At 39.9% G+C, this 20162-nt stretch overlaps 1 protein-coding gene across 1 annotated transcript in view; it reads left to right on the top strand.

Annotated features, from left to right (window-relative positions):
• The window catches only part of USH2A (usherin), a 369679-nt gene that overhangs the window by 326684 nt on the left and 22833 nt on the right, over positions 1–20162 (top strand). Inside the window, exons 61-63 of the mRNA XM_058835000.1 lie at positions 14444–14671; positions 15825–17338; positions 18324–18642. Coding sequence (XP_058690983.1) covers positions 14444–14671; positions 15825–17338; positions 18324–18642 — 2061 coding nt within the window. The remainder of the gene's footprint in view (positions 1–14443; positions 14672–15824; positions 17339–18323; positions 18643–20162) is intronic.

The raw sequence follows: 20162 nt of genomic DNA, 5'->3' as shown, positions 1-20162 counted from the left end.
AAAAACAAAATGAAAGTGGTTATTCCATCAGCAGGTGCATTACTGACTGATTCTGGTGATTCATACAAGTTGGGAATTAAATTGTAATTAAATAAATTGAATAATTAGCCAGTACGATTCCATTTTGAAAACAGTCATACAGCTACTAAGTTTGTAAAGGGAAAACTCTAAGATGGCCATTCAAAGAGGAAAAATCACAGAAGTTTATAATAAATGCTGTTTGGAGTATTGAGTTTGACCCCTCCTACTTTAAACCATGTGCAGATTTTAATAGTTCATATAGGTAAATTGGTAAATTTTGGTAAAACAGCCCTTTTGATAAAACAGCCTAGCACAGCCACATTCCCAGCTTGGGATGAGGCTGCCTGCGTGCACATCAGAGGTTCAGGGAATGTGCGCTTGGAGCTGTGTGTTCCCCAGAGGGTGCCAAGCCCCACTGCTGCCACCCCTGCCTCCCTTTGCCCTCATCACTCCGGGTCTGCTGTGCCAGCAGAGCTGCTGCTCCCTCCTCCCGTGCCCCTTGGAAGGCAGCAACTTCCACACCCTTGCAAGGGCACCCAGTGCCTGCTGGATCCTCACGCCGGTCAAAATGCGTTTTGACAACGTTGAAAGCACAACTGAGCAATGACAGAGAGACAGGGGAAGGGAGATTGTGAGTTAGCTGGCTGGGCTGGCTGGCTGGTGAAGGAGCTGACATGCAGCTCTGGTATTTGTCTTCGGACCTAGCAGTTTCTGAATTGTGTGAAGATCTCATTTGTGTGTAGAGAAGGGAAAAGATGACAGGGGACTTTTAGTCTTGACAAATTTAAATTGAGCCCAAACCAGACAGTTAATCAGATTCAATAAAGTTCACAACAGTCTTTATATTTGTCCTTCTTTCTTCTCAGTACCAGTACGATCATGAATGAAAACATCCAAACATAAGTAATTCGTGGTTGGTTGGTTGGTTTCCAAAGAAAAGGAAGGCAAAAAATAGTAGACTCCTGTGAAGATGGTAGTCTGAACACTTACCTGTAACATGTGGGAATAGTTTACATATATAATCTCTATTAAGAGGAAACAAATTTATGAGTTTATCCCCTCATAAACCACAAATACTTCTCTCATCAACTTGAACTTTTTATCTGACCAAAGTTACAGAAATGCATGACAACTGGGATCTGGAGCATCCAAGTGTATTAATATCCACTCACAAGGACCCATGATGGATGGATTTTATTTAAATGCAAAAACTGTATTGTATTCTCAAGTCTGTTTCTTTAGCATTCTTTAAAGAGAGAGATTGGTGCAGATGTCCCTCTATCAGCATCTGACAGGTCAGATGATTTGGAAAGGATATGCTTGTTGAACTGCATTATGAGTGCCAAGAAAAACTAGGAGCATGGAAAGAAAGTTTCTACCCAAGAAGTGGAGGGCTTGCTGCAAGAACCCCGTCCAAAGTTGCTGGTGGATTCAGAGAAATGTTTCTCACCTTATTAAGAGGTGCCATGTTACAGCTTTTAGGATATCAAATATCACCTGTTAAACCTCTGGCAACTTGAGGCTGTTCTACTTCTAGAACCCAAACTGTGGAAACTGTTCCTTCCTCCCTTTTTTCCCCTTCACCAGCCTTCCTTCTTAAGAGCACAGTTAGAGACTATGATGATGTAGGAAGCAGGAATTTCCATCCTGACAGTCTAGTAGAAAATAGTTTCTGTGTTTTTCAGATTTTTGTTAGGAACTTCTTTCTGTTTCCAGATACTCTGAGGGTTCTGCAGTCCTTAAAACAGGCAGGACTCTGCTTCAGGTAATGTGCTTTAAAAATCTTTTATTAATGGGGGCTGTGTGGCTACACAGGCAAACCTTTGGGAGACAGCCACATAGATGGTTAAGGCACCCTATGGCTAGTGCAAGAGCAGCAGCTGGAACTGCAGTACAACATCCTCAAGCTCTTTGACTTTGCTGCCTTCTTTGAACTAATCTGTGGCTGTTCCATCTTTCTCTTTTATGGCAGCATGTTTGTCTTCTAAAGAGTTCTGTGCCCACACCACCTTAAGGTGGAAATTATTTGCCTGCTGGGGTTTGATCCATCCCAGTGAGACCCCTGGAGTGTGTTGTCTGTGTGCCCAAAGGACACTAAGGAATAGTACATTCGCAATGGGAAGATGTACAGAGGCCCCAGGATTTAGTTAACCTACTGGGGCATAGCACAAATCATTACTTGTTTTGCTCCAAGTATGTTTTTAAGTCCACTTCCTGCAGATTTGAATGCATCAATTTATTTTTTTCCTATCCAGAGCAGAGTTCCTAGTGTGAGACAAATATTCCATTAAGTGTGGAGATGCTACTTTAGTGGCTGCAAAAAAAGACACCAAGTTTACAATTGTCCCTCAAGATCACAATTGCAAATGCACCTTTAATATTGTAAGAGAGTGAGGGAAGTGGACTCCTTGCAGTGATAAATTTTCTGTGTTTTTGCTATAAAGAAAACTTTACACTGCACAAACAAAATGAATGAAACTTTGCAGAGCTCTTATATTTCAACAGGCTTTAAAAAAGAATTAATGAGAAGTCAGAAGACATCTTCTCCCAGATGAAGTATTATTCTTGTCATTATGGTATAATAAAATTATTTTTTATTGTTTTCTCTTCAGGGGTTCAAGACAGATGATAATTTAGATTTTCTCTAATACTAGTCTGTGCTAGAAAGGCTAGACTCATGATGTACCAATAGATCATGAGATTTATACTATAGTTGTAGCTTAAGACAGTGACATATTTAAGTGCTGTGCTTAATGTTACTGGAAAGTCTAGGTCTAAAAAGACTGAATAGACACCCTGAGAGCAAATGGGAAAGAAAACATCACCCTTTTCCACCAGTTAACAAAATAGTTTGAGCTCTAGTTGCCCTGATGTCAAATACAGTTGCCCTTTGAGAAAAAACAGTTGAGAACATGCGGCTTTTCAAATAAGACATTTTGGAGACAAAAATTTACAATATATCATACTGCAGTTTTTCTGGTCCTGTATGGAAGCAGCACAACACCTTGACTTGCTTTGTTAACAAACCCCTGTATTGATACATGGTTTGAAGATATTAATGGAAATTTTAAACCACACTTCAGTAACATGATCTCAGAATGAAGATCATATCCAACATGCTGGCCTGTGCATGGAAATCAGGAGAACATTTGCTGCAGTATTAACTAAATAGATATTTGCTTCAGATTAACTAAAGCAAATCCCTGTTCTAGTTGGGTGCCCTCTACATTCATCATGTGGTTTTGTTCTGCTTTTGAAGACCCTAATCCAGCATCCTTGAAAAGGCAAATGGAAGCTTACATTGATTAAACAGTCTTTTGGAGCTGTTGCCATTCAACTTATGAAGCTATGAATGGTTTTGTGTTTCATTTTAAGAAACAAGAGCAGACATGTATGGTCGGTTGCTGCGTGCTGATTGAAAATGTTGTTACTGCCTTTATTTCTCTTTGAATCTGAAGTGAATTTAAGAAAAAAAATATCACAGCTGTGAATTCTGTATACTTACTTTGGATGGCAAATGTAGGCTAGTCTGTCTAATCTGTCATGAGAGAGAATGTGGCTTCTCCAGCAGGCCATTCAAAACGGAGGTTAGGCTTAAACATCAGACTTTCCCTTTGGAGACATCTCCTTCCCTCTGTGCAGAGTGTAGGGAGGAGGTGAGGACAGTAGCTACACAAGGTTTGGGTCAGAAAGTAGGAGAACATTGTGACTCTTTCCCATAGTTCCTATCCTCATATTTGGGCACCTAAATACATTTGCAAGTCTGTCCCAAAATGACTAAATTGTAGTAATTTCTCTTTGGATTGCTCATTTATAACATGCATACATGCAGCTAATCAATAGATGAGACAGTGAAACTAGTGGATTTACAACTTAATATGCTGGAGTCGATAATGGGCTCTAAAGACATTTTCGTTTCAGAAATCGGCACAATATGTTCTTTACTAAACTTACGTGATCTATTTTAATTCCCCAAGTAACTTAAATATCCAGGGAAAATGCAGAATCTAAACTACACTTATTATACTTCTGTTTTCAAGTGATATTTCAGTATTTACATATATTTCATGTCTTCCCTAGCTAATTCATCTGGCTGGTGAAAGCCACAGGCAGTTCAGACTCTTCCCTTTTGGCAGAAGCTTGGCAATGAGACACTCAACCCACACTAGGAGGGACTAATGAAAGGACATGATGAAAGTCTCTGTTTTATTTAGGTATTAATGTTTCAGAGTGAAGCTTAGCTAGCTGCTTTCCTTGTTCCCACTGCAGCAGACATAGCTGTCTGCTTTTCTGTGTATGTATATGAATTCAGTGTTCACCTGACAGCATAGAAAATGAGAATGGGCAGTCTGCAGACACAGCTTCATATGCTGTGTCTAGATGAGTTTCTTTCCAGCAGTGTGCCCTGTAAGTTTAAAGAAAAAGGAATTGCACCCATGTGATCCTAGGAGGATCTGGATGTTCATTCATCCACGTTCATTTGGGTTTACCTGGTTTCAAGGCTTTAAACCTGAAGGCAGATTCTCTTCCAGTTATTCTACCAAACTCCATTACCACTCTTATTTCTTGTATTCTTTTCAAGCCTTTCCTCAGTGTGGAGTTGATTCCGAGCCTTCATGTGGCAACACACATCTGCTGAGGGACACAAAAATATAGAACCTGTTCTTTATTGGACCTTGTTATTTTCATCAACAAGGCAGTCCATAGCAGCTGCAATGGAAAACATGATTTGTGTTCCTTATACCATCATGTGACATGGAGGCTTTTCAGCCTACTCGTTTGAAGCCATCCACTACCTCTTACAACCAGAAGGGACAGGGATCCTCTGTAGCAATCCACTACTCCAAAACTGAGGGAACATTCCATAAACATCTGGAAGGAAAGTGTCAGATCTCTGCTCAACCTCTCAGTATTTTATTGGGAAGCTGTGCTTTGCTGAGAAATATGTCCCTGAAGTATACAACCAAATGTGTGTCTGATCAATATTCACTGCTAATATTCAGAAAAGAGGTTGAGCTTCCCTCCAGGCACAGAAAAGGGAGAAGTCATCTCTCCCTGCATAAACACTGTGTGCTTCTGGCCTTCTGCTAATGGTGCCTGCTCTATACAAAAAGGTGCAGAGCAAATCTCTTTTTCCTGGCTTATACTGGCATAACTGGGCTGCACCTTTCCCAAGTGGCTACCTGCATACTTTCCTCTACTTACAGCCAGTCTCTGCTTCTTCTTCTTCCTGTAGGAAGTATAAAGCTTTGAGGAAAAAAATGGAAAACCTGGTGAAGAAAAATGTTTTTTGAGAGATTGGGGGTTGAACTTTTTGGTCCTTCATTTTTTTTAAATACCCAGTTAATTTTAAAGGTGACATTTTAAGTTCAGTCACATACTCAGACTAAACTTTGGCCTTTATAATGTAGCTCCAAGTAAATTGTTTATGCTTACCTTTTAATGTCTCTCAGAAGTGATTACATACAGAGCAGGCAAAGTTTGAATGAGGAGTTAGGACTCTTCAGTACAGGGCAGACAAAAAGGAATAAAAATATAGGCGGTAAAAACCTTTTGGTCTCCTTTAAAACACTGCTTTTATTTCCCATTGTGTTGGCAGAAAGCAGGGATTTAAAGCTGTGAATTGCCTGGAGGCTGTACTATCTTCCTCTACTTAGCAGCAGTTAGAACTGCTCTTTTTTCACATGTGTTGGGTGAGAGAGACAAGGACTCAGAATGACTGAGAAAAGGGAATAAACTAAGCTTGTATTTAACAATAATATGACACATCTATTGTACCTGTGTAAAATGGGACCTAAACCAATAACTGTAGTTTCCTGAAGCTGCACACAGGAACACAGGGGGATATCCTGAGACTTAATTAATTAATGTTTGTAACATGATGTGAGATCCTATGATGAAAAGTCATATATAACTGCAAAGTCCTAATTTTATGGAGCGCAGCTGACATTCAGTGGCATTTTTAAGGAAACTGATGTGGGAGTTCACCTACAATCTGTGTTAAGATTCAGACTGTCCTTGTACAAGTCCCCTTAAAGATTTTCTTCTTTTTTTCTCTTTACCTTTCTCTTTCCTTGTTACGGATGTTGAGCTGTGCAAAGGCAAAAATTGAAAATAATTGCTTTCATAGAGGAAAACTGTCTCTCTTCTCTGTCTTCCATTCACCAAAACTACACCCAAAGTCTGTTTTTCAAATTTTACAGAAAAGAGAAATTTGGAGATACTGCACCCAGGTCATTTTAAGAACAGATGGAAAAGGTTTTGCAGTGTTCAGAGCTACTTCTCCTCTCATTATCATACATGATGTTATTTGGAAGGAGATGAAGGTGTCTTATGGCACACATATTTGAAGTCAAAAATGTAATAGGGGCAATGTGAATTCTTGGAAAACAAACTTCAAATTAAACCAAAAGCCAAGATATTTGGTCATGAGAAAAGCACATTCTTTCTGTAACAAAATAAAACTGAGTGCCATAAGATACCTTGAGTTGAGAAGTTCATGGATGTAGATTACCCATTTTTATGGGTAACAAAAACATTCATGATTTCATTACATTGGTTTATAAAGCTCCTACCACTCTGAACATTATTAGGGAAAAATAAAAATAATAAATAAATAAATAAAAGATTGAGACTAAGAAGACTGATGTGGCAGTCCAGATTTTGTTTGTTCTGATTCTGGCCATCAGCCAAAATATCAAATGGAAAATACGGTTTATGGCATTAGGAAAAAATATAACATTAGCCCCCTAATGCTCCTTATTAAGGATGTACCCCCTACCATTTGCAGGTTTGAGCCCTTAGGCTCTAGCTGCTGTTTGACAACAGCAGTGGGTTGGTTTTTTTTGCTCTTGCCACGTCTACAAGCACTATGGAATAAATCCATGAGAGAAACCCCACTCCCAAATGTTAACAAACAGTGGATGGAAAGTCATTGCTTGTCAGGAGCTCTGCATGTGGTACTTATGTTAAACATAATCTTAGAGTTCAGCTGGATGAGTGCACCAGTAGTAATGAAGACGCACAAACTCCAACCAGGCTTTGTGTGTTTGACTTTCCCAGATTTTTACCTTCCCTGAAGATGTGTTCCTACCCCAGATTATAAAGCTCCACCTCAAAGATGCTTCATTCCTATTCCCCTTGTGACCGAGACAAATTACAAATTCTGCATTACCTTCATGTGTTTATGCAGATTCCACATTAGGTGGTGTGTGAGTTTGGAATGGCACACAAATCTCTCAGCTCAGTTCTGTAGGGTTTGACATTGCTTTAATATCGTGCTGCATTTTACATACCATGAAGTCTTTGCTGATGATGAAGCTGCTCTCCTCTCTCACTCCCACCAGCTCTCCATAAAGCATGCCCCACCAGCTAAAGATCAGGACATACAAGATATGCACATGTTTCCAAGGGTGACACATAACTGTTTTTTGTTGTGATTCAAGTATCTTATGTTATGCTCTATTGTGTCTCAAATAGATTTTTTTTTTCTTCAGATATAGCCTGTCCTATTTTGAAGAGAAATTTAGTCTAGTTGCTCATGATCAACATGATTATTGAATGCAAAAAGTACCGTTTGGGATAAGTAGTGATGTCAGCTTTGAACTGACTAAAACCAAAGTTTATGGGAAACTGTCCCATCACCTATCCAGTTTATAAAAAGAGCTGCTTATTTCCTTCTACCTCACTTTCTAACTGTGAGGGATAATAAATATGGTTTAAAGTGGAAAAATGTGGGGGAAAAAATAAGGTGCAAAACTATGGTTTATTATACAGTTGGTCTTGTGAGTGTTGTTAGAGATAAAATATTAATGTTAGGAAAACATGTTGACATCGTCCTCTAGATGGTGCCTACAGTGGAATGTCATGTCATTGATATTTTGGTTTATTTGATTTATTTAGTCATGCAGAAAAAGAATCTTTTTTTTTGGGTTTCAGTATTTCTTAGTAGAAATTAGACAAATACAGATGGAAATACATTTTTGAGAAGGTGCCCTTTGGTGGTGTTTGATGAATTTTAAAGAAATAATTGTGAAAGAGAAAATAAGAGAAAGGCAAAAAACAGGAGAGGAGAGGAAAAGGAAGAGGAGCAGGAGGAAGAGGAAGAGGAATCTCACTGAAATAACAATGTTGACTTTGCCCAAAGAGGTTTCTTTAAGGTTTTTTCATCAAAAGTACATCATTGGTGTTTTAGAAGTGTACTGCTACCCAAAGGCCAACTTGATTTTATTTGACTTCATTTTAATGTGCAATGCATCCTAATTTTCTTTGTGCTGCTTTGCTTTCAAGTCAAAATTAGGGATTTGGATGCCTGGTGAGACTGCAGCAGGTCCCAGGTGTGCCAGAAAAGAGAACTGTCTACTGTGAAAATAGGCAGCAACTCCACAAGACAGATTCAGCTACATGCAATTTACAGTTCCTTACATGCCCTGCCAAGAAGGAGGAAAAATGAATTACAATGTAGTATTTTTATATCAGGTATTAATTGTTGTTGTTTGCAGAATATTTTGAATTTAGATTAGTGCTGTTTCTTCCTAGTACAGTCCACAAGCCCATGTAGGACAGTTTGCATAGGAAATGATTCAGTTCTGCAGTAAGTGACACAGGATGTGCAGATTAGGGTTTTATTAAAAATGCTGCTAGCATGGTGCTATGAGGAAAGGATGAGAACATGGGGTCACAGAGGAGAGAAAAGTTCTGTTCTCTGGTGTTGATGGCAAAACTACTATTTGTCTTAAAAATAAATTACAAGAACATACTTAGAGCTAAAAAAACAAAACAAAACAATACTTTTGCCAGGAATCTCAAAGAAGGAATGTTTTAAGATCATGCAATCAATGTTTATGTTTTTATAAGAAGCCATTTTATGTGCTTCACTTTGTGGACTGAATTTATTCTAATACATTTTTAAACTGAAATTTCCTACATTTATTTATAGAAAAGCAAGTTACAATGTAATGAATTTTTGAATGTCATTTCCTAGCCACTGTAGAAGGAAAGACTGTATCGATCCATCTCAGGGCTGGGAAGGGAAGAGTGTCCTTTCATCCCAACAAAAGACAATTTGGATGAACATTCCCTGGGCAAAAATGTTTAAAAATTATTTCAGGTTTAATAAGGGACTATCTGGATTTACAAACTTAAAAATTTTATTTAAATATTTGTCTAATTTTATTCTTTTGGTTCTTATTTGCCATAAAAATTACTATCTGTGTGGTACATTTTGCTGATTTTGAAAGCTTGTTGGGTCGTATCAAATAATCAAGTCATTATTTAAAATTATTTAAAAATATGTGTTGAAAGGCAATTTTGAAATTCTAAAATGACATGCAGAGTCATTTTAGATTATTAAGAATTACTAAGAATGTCATTACATTCTTAAAATGTAAAATTTGAAGAGTGAAATTTGCAAAAAAATCTAATGAAAAATCTAAAATTATTTTTTTTATACAAACTGGAAGAAAAATAACTAGTGCAACATCAGTTTCTTGTAAAAATGGAAATTCTGGTTACCTGTAGGCAAGATAATTTCTGGTTAAATGAATAACATGTTGGTTTCTGTTTGACTAACCTTTGAGATTTTTCAGTACCACCATGGGAATAATTTATATTCCAGTCCACACTGCTACAGGAATAGACTCATAGATTACTTGTGTATCCATAAGTTATATCCTTGTGAATCTGAGCATAAGGCTTTAGGAATATAGAAGATTTTTTAAATGGAAAAGACACAGTATGCATGATATGAGCCCGAGAAGGAAGGCAGCCCAGAGGACAAGTTAGTGTTTGCATGTGAATATGAGCTCAGTGTAATGTTTAGGGTGCAGGCAAGGGCTAAGAATAGTCTGGGAAATAAGAGTGAGCATCAGAGTCAAGGTAGAAGTGCTCCCAGTGCTTTGCAGAAAATGGCAATGAGTTTGGATTAGACTTTAGGGAGCTGGAGAAAATGATAATGACAAAGGTGAGGATAAACCAAGTATCTTTATAATTTCCCAAGCATTCCCCCTCGCTTCTGTCATGTGTGGAGGAATCTGTTTGAATTCCTTGATGGAGAATTTGAAAATTTTAGTCAGACGATGGTTGGATTGATATTCTGGCTGTCAGGAGACCATAGCTTTCTCCTCCCTTGTCCAGGGAGAGTTTCCCATCTCTGCCTCTAGACAAGGGGATGTTTTACTGAGCTGCCTTCCCATTGTTTTGTCCATGGGTTATAAAAGAGCTGGTTTGGATCCCTGTGTCACTACTCCAGTTAGCAGGGTGATAGTGTCTGATGCTACTGGGTTTAGTTAGAGGCTCACAGAAAGAACGAGCTAGCTTTTTATTCAGCTATACGAGATAACTGCCAAGTAGAGATCATGGTACAAAGAGAAGATAGGAAGAGGGAAGAAACCAGAGCCTAACCTTAACATGACTGGTGATGACTTGCTGAGCTTTGATGACTACCCCTGAAGAAAGGACAGATACTCAAGCTGCCTGTTGGGCAGCTCTTCGGTGTTTCAGAGATCTTCTGATGTGTCTGTCACAGTTTGAACTCATTCCCTGAGACCTAGGCAACTGGGTAAGCTAGCCTTTAAAGAAGAGGAAAAGCCCAGAGTGACGCCCCTGGAAAGTGCTGCTTCATCAGATCGATAGATTCAAAGATGACTAGGTTGTGTAGTTGTGTGCAGTTTAAACATTTGTGCAGGGAGTCCACCCGTGCAGAGTATTATTGACAGCTACAGATCAATGCTAATTTTTGATCATTTTCAACCTACAAAGACCTCTTGACCCTGTTGCCACCTTAGGGGCACTTCAAGTAGTCAAAAGCAATCACAGTAGGCAGTGTAAAATCATCAGACCCTTGAAGGCTGCACGGCCTTGCCTGTGCCTGGGAGGAGGACCAAGAGCTAGCAAGGAAGTCAAGCACCTTGCATTATGGATGCCGCTGCCTTTGAATGGCATGAAAGACTATGCTAATTTGTTTCCAGACTTTAAGTGACTTCTGTGTTCATGAATTAAAAAATAAACAAACAAAAAAGGCAATCTGAAGCAAATCTTGACAAATGCTTTATTCATGATTCATGTTCTCTAGTTTTATGTTTGGAAAAATGTGTTAAAACAAGGTTTTATTTTAAATAACTTTTATCCTAATTTACAGTGAGAAGAGTGTAATTAGTGGAGGAATGTATTTGTTGCTGTTAAGTTTGTGCTGCCAATGGCAGCACGTGAAGCACTTTACAGAGCAAAATTAAAGGTCCTACCTGGAGCAGTGGTGCTGCTAGAGCTGCACCAGGGGAGAGACCAGGCTGCCAAAAAGCAAGGACCATGTCAAAGGCTGGGCTCTGGGCTACAGGTTGCAATCAGGTCACAGTGATTTGTCACAACCTCCCTCCTCTGTCAGGTGTCCATTTCTGTAGTGTTTATATGGAAAGTATGAAAGGGCCATAGAGGGCAAATATGAGACTGTACACACTTAAATGTTTGCTGGAATATTCTTAATTTAATGACTGATGGAGTGAGAATGCGTCACAGTTGGGGACAGAGAAAGGAGGGCATGGGCTTGAAGTCCATTGCATTTCATGGCTTGCCAGTCTGCAAATATCTTAATGTTCACATTAAAATTTTATTTTGTTGGTTTTCTTTTAATGGTGAATGAAATCTGGATTGTTAGCACTTGTAAACATGGGAAATATGAGTTTATGGCTTTGTAGAGGAAGACTGGGAGAATATTCCAGACAATGATTTTGTTCCTGCACCTGTTTAAGTCTGAGCCATTGCCCACTGAAGCCAAAGATACAGTGCTATCAGTGCAAGGTGTATTTTACAATTTATATTTGACCATTCCAGCAGGACAGTATTTCTAGGCTGAAAATGTCATGGGAGGACATAAAGTGATTCTTAAAATGAATCACTGAGTCTGCCATCCATACTCTTTTCAGCACCAGCCTTTGAGCTGAGCAAATTCATGACTGGCAATGGCAGCAGTGCAGTGGGAGAAAGTGTGGCTCTGTATTCTGGGAGTACATCCCCTGAGCTTACTTCAAAAGCAAACAAAACAAAAATACATGTAAACCGCTTGGTCTTCAAGAAGTATCTGTAGGAGCCAGGGATAAAAGTCATCCCTGGAAGGAATGGTTTAGCAGTCTCCAGAGAACATGATGAACTGCAGGCAAGGAAATCCCTCCATCCTTGTTTCATTTCAAAGTGTAGTGAGGATTGTAAATAATTAAATCTTGGGGTTTAGTGGGAAAATGGTAGAGGGTGCTGGTAGCTGCTTTTCCGTTTAAAAATAGAAATCTAGTGTTTTGTAGCATTGCTGTCACAAAAACCCACCCAATGATGCATCTCATTAAAAAGCAGAGCCATTTCTTTTTGTCTGATGTTTTTAATAATGTGTTTGTACCTTCAGAGAGCCTCCTTGTAGCAGTTCAGGGGCAGTAATTTAATGCTATGTGCTCCCTTCCTCCCGTCCCCACCCCCGAACCATGGAATGTAAATTTTAGGCTTTTAAAAGTTCTGTTTTGAAAACCTAATAGATAGCTGTCCTCGTAAAAACTATTAATACAGACTACATCCAATTGTAAAGCTAATTTTAATCATGTTTTGTGCCAACATAATTTCTGATGCCAGATTTTTATGCTAAGCATGAACCTCGTTTTAAACGTGGTTCTTTAACCTGCAGTTCATAATTTTGCAGTCGGCTGTATAGGTTTTTTGGCTATGGCAGTTTAAATGCTTCCACTTTCAAGGATCTAAGCCATAAATGTTTATTAAAAGAATCTATAATGAAATCAGGTTTGTTATTTTTTTAATGGCTGCCTTGAGTATGTTGGATGACTGAACGCATGTTGTTAATCATTGAGTACTCATGTTACAAAAAGTGTTTGATAGTATTGCCATCTAGGGGCTGAATGAAATTCTCCCTACCGAAATAAACTGTAATTGAACAGGTGCTGCTATTGACAATATACATATGTTTTTGCTTTATAGCCCACATGCTTTCCATGTTTCTTATGACAAAAGATATCTCTAAATGTCCCACAGCAGCCAGAGCTTTTTTATATATAATCTGTTTGAGGTGATTGCTATTTGCATTTCAGCTTATGCTTTTTTGGCAGTGATGACTGGGAATTCCTAACAAAGAATTATACTTTTTTGCATTATTAATCTTGCTAGTGTTTGCCCTATTTAACAGAAAAAAGGAATCATTTATCAGAAAAGTATGTTTATAATCTGTACTTGTGGCATCTTTAGATTTAATATTCATAATGGTCATTCAAATGCTGTGCTATATTTATCTAAAAGACTAACTCATTGTTTTGAGGAAATAACTATTTAAATATTTATGATCTAACTTTTAATATTTTAAAAAAGAAATTAATATTTCTTTAAAATTTGTTTCTGAGTCTGATAGCTTAACAAATGTTTAAATATTAAACAATTGGAAATGTTAGCATTTAACAACTTAATACGACTTACTGACACAGGGAAATTGACTTCAGCTCTTTCTATCACATGAAGGCAACTGAATTCCTGCACTCTCTTTCTTGTGATCTATATAATTCATGCCAAAATACAGCTAAAAATGAGATTAAATATATCAGTGATCAGCTGAACTTTTTTCTTTGCTTCTCTGAGCAGACACATTTGTACAGTCTCTTACTGGAACATGTTACCCCTGTTCTTTGTTGGTCACTGTGCCTTTTGTGACTGCTCAAAATAATTACATGGCTGTTTTGTCATCCTGCCTAGATCAGATTTTGTGCTGAGGCTCTCCTTGCCTGAGCAGTGTCAGGTCTGTGTCAGATGCTGTTTGGGGTGAGCTGGGATGCCAGTGGCCCCTCCTGGCCATGGCTGATGTCCATCAGCCTGCATCCCCACCATACCCCTCTGCTGGGCTGTGATCTGGTGTGGCAGCAGGTCAGCCCTGGTCCTTGCAGCCCTGGCTGAGCCCAGTGGAATTCACAAATTATTTATCCAGATTACCATGGCCTGAGTAGCTAGAAGAGGACAGCATGCCTATGAAATGCCACTTTTACACACAAGATGCGTAAGATTTCTCTAGAGGCAGGCATCACTCATGTACCACAGGTTTTTACATGGTTGAATCCAATTCTATGAAGCTTCATCTTCACCGAGCAAGCTCAGACACATCATGAATGAACTGTAAGTTGTGTCCTAGCTGAGATTCAGTGTGGATGACTCCCAAGGAATTTACTCCAAAGGCTCCATCATAATGATAGATAATTTTTTAAACCCTAAGAATTTATTTTTGAGGCTCAATCATAAAAAAACCACCAAAAAAAAATCCTAGTAACCAGATGGGGTATTCTGCAAAGCAGTCAGAAGTGACCCAGAGCTGAGGCCTCATTTTCCAAGTGACATAAACCACAGATGCTGATTACTTTTTTAACTAACTCAAACATCTGTATTCTTGCTTCAGGGAACAAAGCATCAGGCTCATTTATTTGGATTGAAACCTTTCACAACATATCATATTCATGTCATAGCTGTAAACAACGCCGGGCAGGTTTCAAGCCCCTGGACATCTGTGCGCACTTTGGAAGCTTCACCCAGTGGCCTGAGCAACTTCACGGTGGAAAAGAAAGAAAATGGCAGGGCTCTGCTGCTAAAATGGTCAGAGCCCTCCCAACCCAATGGCGTGATTAAGGTAATCTTCATCTTGACAGTTCACTTGATTAAAAAAGAGAAGGGAAATGCTGAATATCAAATTAAAACTTTTTTTTTTTTTTTTTTTTTATGAAAAAGGCTCAATCTAATCCATTATAGTTCAAAATAAGATGGAAGCACAAGACACTCTGTGAGGTCTCTATGCTTGTCATTATATTAAAATGAATAACATTATTGTGCTATGCTGTGACTCTAAATTTTCATTTAAACAGAACCAAATTGTTCATTTAATGCACAGAAAGCTGTACATGAAAGCACATAATCTTAGTCATTGTAGAATTGGACTTGACCAAAATGTGTTTGTAGAAAACCTGGGTTTAATAGAATGCTGTTCTGAAATTTGGGACTTTTAGCTCAATGGTTTCAACTGAGTGTAAACCTTTACCTGCAAGATTTGAAACTAGGTGGGTTTATTTGAAGGTTTTTTTTCCTTAAGTGATACTCTTTAGCGCTAGTCTGTGAGAAGCTTTTTGCTGGCCTGAGAGAGCCTTGCAGTGAAACCTGATAACAATCAAATATAATGAAAACTGTCACTAAGTGATTTATTACTGCATTCAAAATGAAAAAGAAAATCAGGAAAATTGGATCAAAACATTCCTTTTGTATCAATGATCTGTTTGTGTGCTGATTGTTACTAGCAAGAATACGTTTCTGAATCATTGGTTAATAGTCCTTACCCTATTGCAAAGATTAAAGGTCTCATCTACTGATTATTGACAAAAATTGTTTCCCTTCCCTTCCCTTCCCTTCCCTTCCCTTCCCTTCCCTTCCCTTCCCTTCCCTTCCCTTCCCTTCCCTTCCCTTCCCTTCCCTTCCCTTCCCTTCCCTTCCCTTCCCTTCCCTTCCCTTCCCTTCCCTTCCCTTCCCTTCCCTTCCCTTCCCTTCCCTTCCCTTCCCTTCCCTTCCCTTCCCTTCCCTTCCCTTCCCTTCCCTTCCCTTCCCTTCCCTTCCCTTCCCTTCCCTTCCCTTCCCTTCCCTTCCCTTCCCTTCCCTTCCCTTCCCTTCCCTTCCCTTCCCTTCCCTTCCCTTCCCTTCCCTTCCCTTCCCTTCCCTTCCCTTCCCTTCCCTTCCCTTCCCTTCCCTTCCCTTCCCTTCCCTTCCCTTCCCTTCCCTTCCCTTCCCTCATTCACCAGACCTACAATGTTTTCAGTGATGACCACTTGGAGTACAGTGGTTTATCTCGCCAGTTCCTCTTTCGACGCCTCGAGCCATACACCCTGTACACGCTCGTGCTGGAGGCGTGCAATGCAGCAGGCTGTACTCACTCTCCACCCCAGCCAGTCTGGACAGATGAAGCTCCCCCAGTGTCTCAGATGGCACCTGTAATCCAGGCAGTGAATGCCACCAACGTTGTACTGAGCTGGTTGCAGCCAATTAATCCGAATGGAAAAATAATTCGCTATGAAGTTATTCACAGACACACAGAAGAGACTGTTGCAGGGCATGGAGCAGCAACAGATGAGAAAATTGTTTTCACAGAATATAACACTGAAAGCAATACATTCACCTATAATGATAAAAGTTTACAGCCATGGACAAGGTATGAATATAAAATACGCACCTGGAATGCAGCGGGCTACACTGACAGCTCCTGGACAGTGGCAAAGACCAGTCAAACTGCCCCAGAAAGTCTCGCTGTCCCCAGATTATCCGTGGTGTCAGCCAACCCCCATAAAGTGCTGATATCCTGGATGCCCCCGGCACAGCCCAATGGCATTCTCCAGTCGTACAGGCTGCTGAAGAATGATGTTCTTTATCCTTTCAGCTTCGACGCTGCTACTCTCAGCTATGTGGATGAGGACTTGCTGCCCTACACGGTGTACAGCTATGCAGTGGTTGCCTGTACTATGGGGGGCTGCTCTACCAGTGAGCCTGCTGCAATACGGACCCTGGAAGCAGCTCCTGCCTTGGTGGACCCCCCATCTCTGCGGGCTGTCAGTGCCACTCAAATCAGTGCATCCTGGGCACCTCCCCAAATACAAAATGGGGATATCACCAAGTACATATTGAAATTAGGCAATGAAGAGTATTATCCTGGCAAAAGTTTGCAAATGCTGGTCTCTAACTTACAGCCTTACACACGGTATGATTTTGCATTGATCGCCTGTACTGCTGGGGGCTGCACCTCTAGCACATCCCAGCCTGTGATGACCATGGAGGCTCCACCATTAAATATGGAAGCTCCCAGGCTGCTGGTCATGGGCTCGGAGTCAATTGAGATCACGTGGAAACTCCCAGATAAGCCAAATGGCAAAATCACGAGCTATGACCTAAGGAGGGATGGTGTACTTGTTTACTCTGGTCTGGAAACTCGGTATCTTGATTTCACCCTAATGCCAGGCATGGAGTACAGCTACACTGTCACAGCAAACAACAGCCAGGGCAGCGTCACCAGCCCCTCAGCTCAGATAAAAACCAACCCCTCTGCTCCATCTGGGATGTTGCCTCCTAGGTTACAGGCATGGTCTTCCAGCGAGATTTTGGTGGCCTGGGATCCTCCTATCAAAGTAAATGGTGACATTAGAAACTACACGGTCTCAGTCCACAAGCCTGGTGAAACAGAAAAGAAGACTTTTGACTTTGATGCATCGCATGTTTCCTTTCTGAGACGGTCATACATAGTGGCACAGCTACAGCCCTACAGCAGGTAAGTCCGGAAGAACCCATTTGTTGAGTAAATGTTGTTGGGTGGTGCATTGGGCTGACAGGCAGCTCAGCCATCTTGTTTAAACACATAGTCAGACCCACGAGGTTGTTTGCTAAAAAGCAAATAATAAAACAGGGATTTTTTTTTTCTTTTAAATTTACAGTAACACCAGCTTTATCTCATCTTGATGGAGTGCATAGTGTTGACTTTGAGTGTAATTAATAGAAGGGGTAATTCAGCACTCTGCTATAGACTCCAAAACCTGCAGCCTTATACTGTTGTATCTTTCATGTGGTGTCTGCTGTCAAGAATAAATAGGGCTTTAGTTGATAAAACTCTGGGTGTGGAGACCAAAGTCATGGTAGCTGGCCCATTCACAGGGAAGCTGAGCTGAAATTGTTAGAATGTTTTACCCTCAAACTGGAAACAAATGATTTGCGATTCAGTGAAAACTAAGAGAGGGTACCAGACTCTGCTACAGAACACACTTGATACTGAAGTAATATTTTCCCCACTAATTCTTGATTATTTACCTGACCTTTCCTTATATATTTGTGTAGACATAATTTGTGTGTGTTACATGGTTGATAAGTTTGTCTGCTATTTACATATAACTAATCTAAATCCAACGAGAGTATTAGAGGAGCTGTACTGCTCTCAAATGACATCCAAATCATCTCTTACAATGAATCATCATTTTGATTTATATCATCAAAACCAAAATTATTTTGATCACTTCATTCCTGCAGATGTTAACTGCTCTGAAAAAAACCGAACCACACCCAAATAAAAACCCAGAAGACAGTGTTCTTCCTCTTTGCTACACAAGGCGCAGCACATAATGTGTGTCTTCATACAAATTGCATGCCTATTAAAAATTCCAAAAGACTGGGGAGAAATTAAAAAATCCACCAGATCTCACGCACGGATTATATTTGTATCTGCATTGTTTTAATCACCTTGCTCCTGCTTTGTGTTCCCAAAGGTACGAAGTCCAGCTCCAAGCCTGCACGGAGCTGGGCTGTGCCTCCAGTGAGTGGGCATGGGCACAGACGCTGGAGGCGCCGCCGGCAGCGCAGCCAGCCCCTCTCATTGAGATACAAACAGCCGGCGGCTTCCAGTCAACTGCTTCCATCCAGTGGACCGGCCCAAAGCAGCCAAACGGGAAGATTTTATACTATGAACTTTACAGGAGGCGAACAACTCAAGCCCACATAAATTTAGACCTCTCACTCGTTTACAATGGTTCTTCAACCTCCTTCAAAGACGACAAGTTGCTGCCTTACACAGAGTACGAATATCAGGTGGGAATTGAAGCTATTTAGCAGCTCTGATTACGATTTCAGTACACTTTGAGAACCTTACTTTACACTTACAATGAACATACGTATCTCAATTCTAATGTTAATAGCATTGTGAAACCTGAATGATAATTGTGAATGAATTTTAAAGACTTGAGAAGCTGAAAATAACTCCATACAAGCAATATATTCATTCAGCATCTGTTTAGCTTAGTAGTAGCCTGTGTGTCTTATATGTTTGTGTACCCTCCAGAGCCTCTGCAAGCCTCTGTTATGGGAAATTCTAGTTCTTAAAAGGTAGGTTTTTTTCATTATTTTTTCCTTTCCTCTTCCATCCTCCCCCAATCTATTATGAATTAATTTTTAATTTAGATCTTAGATTAATTTTAGATCTTAGAGCAGTTTACATCCAGAGGGACTGTTTTCTCTTTAAATTAGTCATTGAAATGGCAAGCACATTTTCTTGGTGGTTCAAAAGTGAATTTACTGTTGATGGTCAGTGTTCTCATTTTGTTTAATATATACCTGAAACAGTGCATTCCACCTCTTGAGCAAGGTGGAGATATATTTCTTTTACAGGCTCATTGGCTTTATAGGTTCACAAGATAATTCAGGTTGGAAGGGCTCTCAGGAGGCCATCCAGCCCAACTTTCTGCCCAAAGCAGGGTCAGTAAAGAGGTCAGATGAGGTTTTGCAGGGTTTTATCCAATTGCATCTTGAAAACCTTTGGGGAAGAGATTGTAATTTTATGGACAGTCTGCTCCACTGTCACATTACAGACTGTCCACATTGCAAAAAAAAATTCTGTTATGTTCAATCTGAACTTTTCTGCTTGAATTTACACCTATTTTCTCTTGTCTCCTCCCAACATATACCACAGTAAAGAAATAGGCTCCACCCTCTCATTAGCCTGCTGTGGGACTGCAATCAAGTCCCTCCAATGCCATCTCTTCCCCAAGCTGGACAAGCCCAAGTCCCACAGTTTCTTCTCACAGGCACTTTTCCAACCCCTGATTGTCTTGGTGGCCTTCCACTAAACTCACTATAATTTATCAGTATCTTTCTGGTATTTTGGGGCCAAAACAAAATAGACATTAAATTAAGGCAGGTAATCACTTCCTTTAATTGTCTGGCTGTGCTCTTGTTAAACAGCTCAGGATGTTGGCTTACTCTGCTGGTTTGTGGTCAGCTTTCTACCTTTAGGTCCTTTGAAACAGAGGTTCTCCCTAGTTGATCAATAATGCTGACCCTGTGATGCTGCAAGAAGTTATCCTCCCCAGGAGCAGGACTTTACATCTGTCTTTCTGAAATTCCCATTCTTTAGGGCCTTCTGACCAGCAGACTTGTCCTTCAGCATATCAACTGGTTCTTCCAGTTTAGTGTCATCTGCAAGTTTGATGAGAGCAGACTGTATAGATCAGGTTCTTTGGTAGCTCTGCTCCACTGCTATTGCTTTTTCTTTTTAAGTAGATAGAAACTATGAAGAATTAAACTAAAAACTTGCTTTATCACATTGGTCTATC

Source organism: Poecile atricapillus, chromosome 3 (genome assembly GCF_030490865.1).
Source record: "Poecile atricapillus isolate bPoeAtr1 chromosome 3, bPoeAtr1.hap1, whole genome shotgun sequence".
In the NCBI taxonomy this organism is placed as follows: domain Eukaryota; kingdom Metazoa; phylum Chordata; class Aves; order Passeriformes; family Paridae; genus Poecile; species Poecile atricapillus.
The sequence above is the reverse complement of the archived record's forward strand: the minus strand, read 5'-3'. Positions and strand labels throughout refer to the sequence as shown.